Source organism: Hemibagrus wyckioides, linkage group LG15 (genome assembly GCF_019097595.1).
Source record: "Hemibagrus wyckioides isolate EC202008001 linkage group LG15, SWU_Hwy_1.0, whole genome shotgun sequence".
Lineage (NCBI taxonomy): Eukaryota > Metazoa > Chordata > Actinopteri > Siluriformes > Bagridae > Hemibagrus > Hemibagrus wyckioides.
Window position 1 is genome coordinate 2,051,778 of NC_080724.1, and position 10,252 is coordinate 2,062,029.

At 41.8% G+C, this 10,252-nt stretch overlaps 1 protein-coding gene across 2 annotated transcripts; it reads right to left on the reverse strand.

The window, feature by feature from the left end:
• Window positions 1-1,755: 1,755 nt before the first annotated feature.
• On the reverse strand, window positions 1,756-10,155 carry LOC131365647 (calcium-independent phospholipase A2-gamma-like). 2 transcript variants are annotated; one of them, XM_058409372.1, is made up of 10 exons: window positions 9,073-10,155; window positions 6,724-8,111; window positions 6,395-6,544; window positions 6,148-6,305; window positions 5,093-5,187; window positions 4,754-4,925; window positions 4,605-4,662; window positions 4,286-4,480; window positions 3,996-4,191; window positions 1,756-3,312 (listed from the first exon to the last, which is right to left on the reverse strand). In XM_058409372.1, exons 2-10 carry the CDS (start codon window positions 8,026-8,028, stop codon window positions 3,050-3,052), a joined length of 2,592 nt encoding a protein of 863 aa, XP_058265355.1. In that variant the 5' UTR covers window positions 8,029-8,111; window positions 9,073-10,155; the 3' UTR covers window positions 1,756-3,049. The 2 variants fall into 2 exon arrangements, with proteins under 2 accessions (XP_058265355.1, XP_058265356.1); XM_058409373.1 differs by lacking the exon at window positions 1,756-3,312 and having other exon boundaries at window positions 4,055-4,401.
• Between the last annotated feature and the right edge of the window lie 97 nt (window positions 10,156-10,252).

A 10,252-nucleotide genomic window follows, 5' to 3' on the forward strand; every position in this document is an offset into this window, starting at 1 on the left:
TAGTTGCCATTTATTATTTCAGATATAGTTCCTTTTCCAGGATAAGTCGTAAGAACATCAGTGAGCTGGAGCCATTCGTGTGTCTTCTATCTATTGCACCTGAGATAGAATATGAGAAAAAGTTACACTGGTCAGAGACTGAGATGGAGAGAATGACCGCTCTGTCCCTTCTGCCAGCAACTCTCCCACTGCCTCACACACACACACACACACACACACACACAGACACACACGTGTTCCACTAATAATAGAACTACTACTACAGCATTATTATTTTATTTCACTGTAAATATTTTAATTTTCTAGATATTTTTCTATATATTTCATTCTGGTTACTGCGGAACTGCACAGAATTTGCCATCGCATTGAAAGAAACTTGAACATAATATAACATGCTTATGGCATGGAGGTGCAGTGGGTAGCTCTGCTGTCTCATAGCTCCCAGAGTAGCCTTTTTGTCTCACACCTTCAGCTATTTTTTCTTTTTAGGTAATCTTGTAATAAATAATGCAATAATGTAATAATGTAATAAATAGCTAACAAGAATGAGAGGCTAAGAGCATCAGACTCACTGGAACAGGACGAAGAAGAACAAGACACCCAAGAAAAAAGGCTGAAAATAACTGGAGAAGTATAGACGCAGCCGTTTATTGTTTATTTTATGTTTACATCGCCTATTATTCGATTTGTGAGGATGCTAAAATGTTCGATGGTTGAACAGAATGCCATGGTGAGTAATGGGCCAATTCTAGAACGGTGCAGTCTGAGACAAAGGCAGAGAAACTAATGAAAACAAATGACTAAGATAAACGTGCTGCTACTGAGAAGTGGCTCAATATAGTAGAAAGAAGGGATAGCAAAATGCCAGCATGTCAAGTGTAGGTCACTCTAAAATCTATTGTAACATACAATGGTCTTTAAATAATTATGTACATATCCCAGCTCTCACCACCAAATGGTGATCAAGTCAGATGGTGATCAGGAACTGTGACCTAGCTGACAGTTGGGGGTCAACTCTGGGGATTTCAATGCTTTGTTGAAGAGTATCACCTCTTGGCACACCTTCAAGGCCTGCCCACTCAAGGCCTTTAAAACTGCAAAGTATGTGCCTTTTCACTGGACGCGATGACCACCGCAGTGTGTGCCGAACACTACTTCCCAGTCACAAGCAAATGACATCAAAGAGGAACTAAAATTTGGCTTTTTGTAGTAATGTATACTAGTGCCTCCATTTCCTGTAACCTTTAATTCTAGCATTTTTTTAAAATAGGATCTTATAGAACATCTTATGTGTAATAGAACTGCAGAGGAATTGGAAATATTACACCCGAGTAATCTAATGTTTTTGGGTACCTGGAGATGTTTTACCTTGCCTCACCTGCGTTCTTATTTTACTTACGTCTAGCATATCAATGGCACAAGTATTTTTGGGCAAACCAACACATACTAAATATACAGTATATTCACTGGATACACTATATTTACTGGATTATGTTGTGAAAACCATTTTGTTCATTCGTTCACACAAAACAACAAAACACCGATTTATCTTCTGTGTGTTTTAGAAAGGTTGTACTGTATGTGAGAGAGTATCATTGGTCAGAGGTCATTGGTCATGAATATGGCCATATATGTCTGTCACACCTGGCCACATAATGTCCGTCAATGTGGAATGTGGAAATGAAGAGAAAGAATTTCATAAAAAGGATTATTTTGTTTTGCAGTTTATTTGCAATACAGTAACAGATTTGAACACACAGTCACACAAACTTGTGCCATTCCTGGATCAGAATCAAGAAATTACTAATACATTCAAAATATTTTATATCACACTATATACTATAATACTATACTTACTATACTATTTTATATCACACTATATACTACTTATATACACTATATGTATGCACATCACATCATCAGAAAATATTTGTTTTGTATCTCAGGGTCATGGATGGCCAAGGCTTATTGATGCACGTGGGGAGCGAAGGCTGGCCCGTGTGGTCCGATCCAACAGACGAGCTACTGTTGCTCAGATTGCTGAAGAAGTTAATGCTGGTTCTGATAGAAAGGGGTCAGAATACACAGTGCATCACAGTTTGTTGTGTATGGGGCCGCATAGCCACAGACCAGTCAGGGTGCCCATGCTGATCCCTGTGCACCGCCGAAAATACCGACAATGGGCACGTGAGCATCAAAACTGGACCACGGAGCAATGGAAGAAGGTGGCCTAGTCTGATGAATCACGTTTTCTTTTACACGTGGATGGCTGGGTGCGTGTGGGTCTCTTACCTGGGGAACACATGGCACCAGGATGCACTATGGGAAGAAGGCGAGCCAGTGGGGGCAGTGTCCTGCTTTGGTCAATGTTCTGCTGGGAAACCTTGTGTCCTGCCATCCATGTGGATGTTACTGTGACACGTACGACCTACCTAATCACTGTTACAGACCATCTACACCCTTTCATGGAAACGGTATTCCCTGATGGCTGTGGCCTCTTTCAGCAGGATAATGCGCCGTGACACAAAGCAGAAATGGTTCAGGAATGGTCTCTAAATTCCCCAGATCTCAATCCAATCCAGCATCTGTGGGATGTGCTGGACAAACAAGTCCGATCCATGGAGGCCCCACCTCACAACTTAGAGAACTTACAGTGCAATGGTCTATGGTCACTGTTAACTTTAATGGCTGCTACCTACTGAGGTTTCTGGCATGTAATTCACCCTGTATGGAATTAATACCTAATATAAATGTCAGAAAATAAAGTCAGTGTATGCAGGAAATGACAAAACCGTGAATTAACTCAGCTAATTCATAAATGAGGTAATGTGAATCTGTTTAGATCCTGAAATCATACACCACTGCACATTCCCCTTGTGACAGCTTAATACCCACAATACAATAGTTTACAATAGTTCATTTTATATGACATCATTGCACAACGGAAGAATTAAAGGAGCATTACCATTGATACCACTTCATTTAAATATTGCACAGATGTAAAGAGAGCAAAGTTTAGTGACTGTTTAAACCCATGTCCTTTGTCCAGTCATGTCCAGTGCTGTTGTAGCTGCCAGGCTTTCTCACTGATCCAGTCCCGAGTTTTCCCAAGTGTGGTGCGTTCTTCACCCAGTACACTGCAAAGCAGTTTCAGTTTGGCTTCGTTCCTCTCTAAATACTGCTGAGTGTCCAGCTGAAGTTGCTTCAGAGCACCAGGTCTGCTTTCATCCAGTGAGACCTCAGCACTCAGCATTGGGTTAAAGCGAAAATACACATTTGGCTCCAGCAGATCCGCCAGCAAAGTGTGTACACCTGAAATAGGACACTTTAGTTAGTGGAATATCAAATTGGATAGAAGAGTACAAGTCCAGCTGATTATATATTGATTTATACACATATTCTTCTTTAACAAAGGAAAATTTACAACTGATATGCTGGAGCTGTTTTGTAAGAAGACATTTAGGTAATAAATATGGAAAGAATGTAAAGTGCCAGCTTGTTGTAATGGTCAGTAAGTTTTCTGCCCTGGGAAAGTCTTCAGGATAAAGGACTTTCTGGTTTCTCAGTAAGATGACAAGCTGATTTTTGTCTTAAAAAAGCAGAGGCTGGTGAATGAAAAACTATTTATGGCTTGTACACCGATCAGGCATAACATTATGACCACATGCCTGTCCCCATTTTGCTGCCAAAACAGCCCTTACCCATCAAGGTATGGACTCCACTAGATCCCTGAAGGTGTGCTGTAGGACCTGGCACCAAGATGTTAGCAGCAGATCCTTTAAGTCCTGTAAGTTGTAACTTAAAGGATACTTCTGATAGATACTGACCACTGCAGACCAGGAACACCCCACAAGAGCTGCAGTTTTGGAGATGCTCTGATCCAGTAGATCATTAGTCTTATTCACTTCACCTCTCACTGCTCAGCACCCCTTGTTGTGTTTTATTACTTGCATATTAAATGAAGATAGCCAAAAATCATTGTTTTGCAGACTAACCCTCAGTGTCGGTGGCACTGCTGATCAAGTTGCTGATTTTGGCTCTGAGACTCGTAGATGTGGCAGGCCCCCTTCTGGCATTATCATATCGACCAGTTCCTAGAGACAGCACGCACTGGAACTGCTGATTGGGCCAGAGTAGCCGGCTTTCATGGACAGCAAGGGCACTGGGATTGTTCAGAATGATACCTCCATCCTAGAGCAGATGAGAAAACACTACTGAGAATAGATAAAAGAGCACTAACTGTATATAAAACTGTGTTCCAGCATGCCTGTTTGACCAGTCTGACCTGATGTATGTCGTTATATAGGGGAAACTCCTGGAAGTATCCTGGAGCAGCAGAAGAAGCTCGTACTGCTTGCCAGAGCTGATATCCAGATCCCCCTGCGTAACGGCTGAGGCGTCCTGGAGAGTGATTATAGTTTCTAAATATAAAGGGTTTGGGACTTGTACCCCAGTTCACTACTGCACTCACTGCAGACACCTGCATTGATTATGAGAGATATTAAGGCACTGGTTATGGGCATCTCAGGACAGCATAACTGGTGCACATTACTGGTGCACTGGTGCATCTATGAGCCGATAGAGAAAATTATCTTAGGATTCACCTTAGGACTCCGGTCATCTCTGGCTGTTCTCACAAGGAGCTGGTCACCTATCTTCTCCCTGTGAGAGAAGTGTTTGAATTAACTGCCAAAAATTTAATGCCTACTTGTGATAGAAAAATAAGCATTTGTTTAATATAAAACAAACCTACTTCAGGATCATCTCCCATGTCTCTGTGTTGTAGTATGAGTGACTCCAGCCCATTTTTACAGTGCCCACCAGAGGGTTCTGTCTGAAAACATCGGAGCCAAAACGTCTGTACATTTCCTCACACTCCTCAATCGAGAAATGAGCCAGAGCCAACATGAAGGCCAAAACAGCTCCTGATGACATGACCAGGAGATACAGAGACTTCCATTTACACAATCACTGTAGAGTTAGTGGCCAAGGTATCTGAAAGGACAGGACAAAGTCCTTGTGTCACTGTGTTTTCAGAAACCGTGTCCAAAATTAATTGTAGAAATGTTTAGCCAATTGTACAATAGCTTACCTGTGCTCACTCCACACACATAATCAAAGAGCTGATAAACCCGTTTTCCTGTCCGAACCTCCAGCTGTTTAAGTATCTGCAGTGGAACGACCCCTCTGAAGAAGAAGCTATCCTAAGATCACAGTTTTCACCCTATATTCTCTGGTAAAATACACTATATTGGGACACCCCTCCAAATGATTGAACTCAGGTGTTGTTTTTCAGGGGTTCGGCTCGGCCCCTTAGTTCCAGTGAAAGGAACTCTTAATACTTCAGCTTCATACCAAGACATTTTGGACAATTTCATGCTCCCAACTCTGTGGGAACAGTTTGGGGATGAGGAACTTGACTGGCCTGCACAGAGTCCTGACCTCAATCCGTTAGAACGCCTTTGTGATGAATTAGAGTGGAGACTGTGAGCCAGACCTTCTCGTCCAACATCAGTGCCTGACCTCACAAATGCGCTTCTAGAGGAATGATCAAAAATTCCCATAAACACACTCCTAAAAGCCTTCCCAGAAGAGTTGAAGCTGTTATAGCTGCAAAGGGCGGGACAACTCCATATTACATTCATGTGCATGTAAAGGCAGATGTCCCAGTTTTGGTCTGGCTCACAGTCTCCACTCTAATTATAACATCTAGGACTGTTTGTCTGTTTATATGTTTGTTGTTTTTTTATGTTGTTTCTCATGTAAAGCTGCTTTGAGACAATGCACTTTGTTAAAAGCGCTATACAAAAATAAATTGAATTGAATTGAATTAATTCATCTATGGGGTTGAGGTCAGGCCAGTCAAGTTCCTCCACACCAAACTCACTCATCCATGTCTTTATGGACCTTGCTTTGGTCACTGGTGTACAGTCATGTTGGAACAGGAAGGGGTCATCACCAAAGTTGTGAGCATGAAATTGTGCAAAATGTCTTGGTATGAAGCTGAAGCATTAAAAGTTCCTTTCACTGGAACTAAGGGGCCGAGCCCAACCCCTGAAATTTGATGATTTGGAGGGGTGTCCCAAAACTTTTGGCAATATAGTGTATTTTCATCACACTTCTGATTTTTTTGGAGAGTCTCTGTACCTGGTGCCACCACCATCGATGGACAGCACACGTATCCCCCAACCTTTGAGTGGATCCACATAGCCGATTAGGGCTAGAGTTTCTCTAAAGGCAGCTTGAAGTTTCTTATCCTTCCAAAACAGCCGGCGGTGCTTCAGGATATGCATCGCTGATTTTTCCTAGACAGACAAATTCCCATAAGCAATCTCTAACAAATGAAGGAACACATGCCAAATGAGGTGAATGAAAGGTGAATGAAAATTTGTACCTGCCACACCACATTCTTGCATGCTGGGTTGAGAATTAGGTGAGTGTTCAACTCTTCTACACAGGAGCTGATGGAGGAACGTGCCCTAGATTTCTCCAGATTGCCCAGTAGAAATCGAGTCCTGTCCTCGGCCAGCTGTCTTCTCACTGCCTATATAGCACTTTTACTGTTACAAATCGCCATATACTTTCATTTAAATTATAGAACACTAAAAACAAAGATGGGTAAATTACTTAAATAGGTAAAAATAGGTAAATTACTTAAATTATCCAGAAATGACTGATTATGCATGCATGATATTTGGAGCAATTAGCTGGAGCATGACTTACCACACTGTCCAGGGCAGGGTCCACAGTGGTAGGACTACGAGAAGCCCGTCCCAGGTAGCTCCCTACAAGTCTTTGAATGCCGAAGGGGTTTAAAAGGCCTTGGAATAAGGATGGATGTTTCTCCAGAGTATTTCCAGATTGTCCACTGTATGGATCTCTCTCCAGTTGCTCATGTGCAGCGGCAGAGCTTTTGAAATAGTGATTGATGTGAGTGGCCATGTAGGCATAGTTTTCCCCAAAGTGTGTAGTGAGGTTACTCATATGGAAAAGAGATTTAGGACGGAGAGGAAGACTGTCCTGTGATTCTGCACAACGTTTCTGATGGTCCATAGAATACACCATCGTGTGCCTTTCTGAGCCCTGGTCTTGCCGATGTAGTGATTCCTTAACAGTATCAGTCACTTTTGCACCAAAGTATCGGTTGATATGACGAGCAAAATGAAGATACCCTTCCTCCAAGGAGCTACAAACATCAGCATCTGCTGTGGCTTCATTATAGCGAGTCGGGCCGGTTTCTTGAGACGTATTTTCTTTGATCTGATTTTTGGCAACTCTTTTAGATATTGTCCTGTTTCTTCCAAGTATATTTTCAGATGATGGAACCTCCTTATAGACGTGTTTCAAGAAAACAGAGTTTATATGACTGGCTAAATAGTTATAGCTCTCCCCAAATCTGGTCACCAGAGAACTCATATGAAACAGCTGTAATCCTGGATATTGGGAAGTCAAAGGTGATCCCTGAGACTGGCTAATGAATGGATTTTGCACCTGTTTAAGCTCTTCAACCTCTTTACCTTCAATGGTATTTTGGGTCTGTGCTTGTCTCTGCACCCCAGTAAAAGGCTTCTGCAGGGCAGACATAAATACAGCCTGACCAGCACCACAAGATCCAGACATCTCCTTCTGCTTAAAATACATATTGATGTGTTGAGACAAATGCTTGAAAGAGTCTCCGAATCTTTCTTGCATCCTCTGGATCTGAACATTATCTTTACTGTCAGAGTAAACCCTTACTGGAGCCTCTGGTTGAAATGCCTCCTTATTGGAAGCGGAATACATGCGAGAAACTTGGACATTGTATAATTTAGCTTCATGTTTCAGACTAGTGGTCCTCAGAGGTCTCTGCCTTACCCGTTTGAGGGAACTTCTCCAGTTCAGGTATGACTTGTTGGGTTTAATGAGACAGGAAGTCTCAGCAAGGTGAGACAAAGCTCTGATGCTAGTGAGGTTCCTTATCCTGTACAGTAACTGCAACCTCTGTGGCCCAAAGGTAGTGCCCAGATTTGCAGTGACGTATCGGCCCATCACATACGTCACATACAAACACAGAGGGAGAAAACGAGGTGAAAAATGAAAGCCTGGGCCGAAGATCCCAAATCACTCAGTTCCTAAAAAGCAAAAGAGTAAACCAAAGCTATTTGTGTTTCCGGTGAAACATACAGAAAAAAAACTCCAGGCAACATTAAAACACAGGAGCTAGCGTTGTGCTAGGGCGCCCCCTCCTGGTTAATTTTTATATTAGCAACTTCCATAAGGTTGTAGACTATCATGTACTGTACCTTTCAGATGTTTGATTTAATATTACACTCTCCATTCACCATCATTTTCATTTCAATATATAACTACTTGATTTCACAACACACCATAGGTCATTTCTGATTAAACAATAACAACCCTAAGCATACCTCTCTCAGGTAATTAAAGGCATGAAGGTCAGATAATTCCATTTATCTGCCTTATTTTTGAGTATGTGTTTAAAGGCATATGTATGCAAACACGGGCCCAGCCTCTGCTCTTGTTTATTAGAACTGTGGGCTTGCTGCCCTTGACATTGTGTACAAACTGTTCACCCTTGTGGAAACAACCAACCTTCTATAAATGGCAGGAGACAGACCACAATGAAACCTTACCACCAAAAGACTGCAGATACACTCAGATAAACAATGTAGAGGCAGAATGGCTCACGGAAATCCAATAACTCTTCTTGGAAAGATATAGGTTTCACAATCGGATGATTATCTATTCTTTATAACTTTAATGTCTGAATGGGGGAAAAAATGAAATACATTTGGCTTAAAATGTACAGTTTTACAGCACCAAGGCTGTGTGAACAGTCTGTATAAAATGTTTCAGGTTACTTATGGATCTTAAGTTATATATTTGTCTTGTTTTATAAAATAACACAAAGTCAAATGTGACATGCTTCAGGACAGTTTAAAAGAAGAAATGACATACACTGGAAAAAGATATGGCCAATTCAATTAAACATATTAATTAAACTTAAGAACATATTCTAAATCTATTTTCTTTTAACCTTGACAGATGTGCAATAACATTGCTTTATATTACCTGTGCTACTCCCCCAGTCCGTGTTAACAGGTTCCGGTACAGTGCACTCCTTCCTACATGCAGACTAAGGTTTCTTTTTGTTTTATTTACAGCACAGCAAAAGACTGTAAATCTCACTGTAGGTGCATCAGGCTTAATCCTATTGGTGGGTTTGCTGGTGGATTACATCATATGACTCTCCCTTGGACCAATCATCTTTGTCCATTCAGATATGAACAACATGACCCGAGCACAACATGCCGATGAAGGTTCTATATTTAGGGCTTCTTCTCAGTATCAGTACCTTCTCAGAGGCTGTTGCAGCATACACTGATCAGGCATAACATTATGAGCAGTGACAGGTGAAGTGAATAAGACTGATGATCTCCTCATCATGGCCCCTGTTAGTGTGTGGGATATATTAGGCAGCAAGTCAACATTTTGTCCTCAAAATTGACGTTAGAAGCAGGAAAAATGGACAAGTGTAAGGATTTGAGCTTTGAGATTGATGAAGGGCCAAATTGTGTTGGCTAGACCACTGGATCAGAGCATCTCCAAAACTGCAGCTCTTGTGGGGTGTTCCCGGTCTGCAGTGGTCAGTATCTATCAAAAGTGGTCGAAAGAAGGAACAGCGGTGAACCAGTGACAGGGTCATGGGCGGCCGAGGCTCATTGAGGCACGTGGGGAGAGAAGACTGGCCCGTGTGATCCGATCCAACAGACGAGCTACTGTTGCTCAAACTGCTGAAGAAGTTAATGCTGGTTCTAATGGAAAGGGGTCAGAATACACAGTGCAGGACGGGTCAGGGCTGTTTTGGCAGCACCAACACAATATTAGGTAGGTGGTCAATGTTTTGCCTGATCGGTGTAGATGCAAACAGTAACACTGGGCCTGTGTAAACATTTTAACTTAAAACAGGAAATGCTTGGAAGGCAACAATAAGACTTAAAACTAAACTGAATCACTTGTGATGACCTGCATATGAATCACAGGCATGCTGATCTTCAGTACAACAGCATTTCTGCCTTGTGTGATATTGCATCCAGTTCACCATCATTTTAATTGGACCTCCTAATTCCATAACAACTGGGATTAATGAATGGACGTTCTTAGCAACCTTATCCATCAACAAAAAGGAACGATTGTCCTTGAATACTGCTCACAAAGCATGCCTAACTAATCTTACATCCACAGTCCCATT

Coding starts and splice junctions, on each gene's coding strand:
- LOC131365647 (XM_058409372.1), bottom strand. CDS start 8,028: ATGGGCCGATACGTCACTGCAAATCTGGGCACTACCTTTGGGCCACAG. Junction 5,188..6,147: donor ATCGATGGTGGTGGCACCAG/GTACAGAGACTC, acceptor CTTCTTCTTCAG/AGGGGTCGTTCCACTGCAGA. Junction 3,313..3,995: donor CAGTGCCACCGACACTGAGG/GTTAGTCTGCAA, acceptor GTCCTATTTCAG/GTGTACACACTTTGCTGGCG.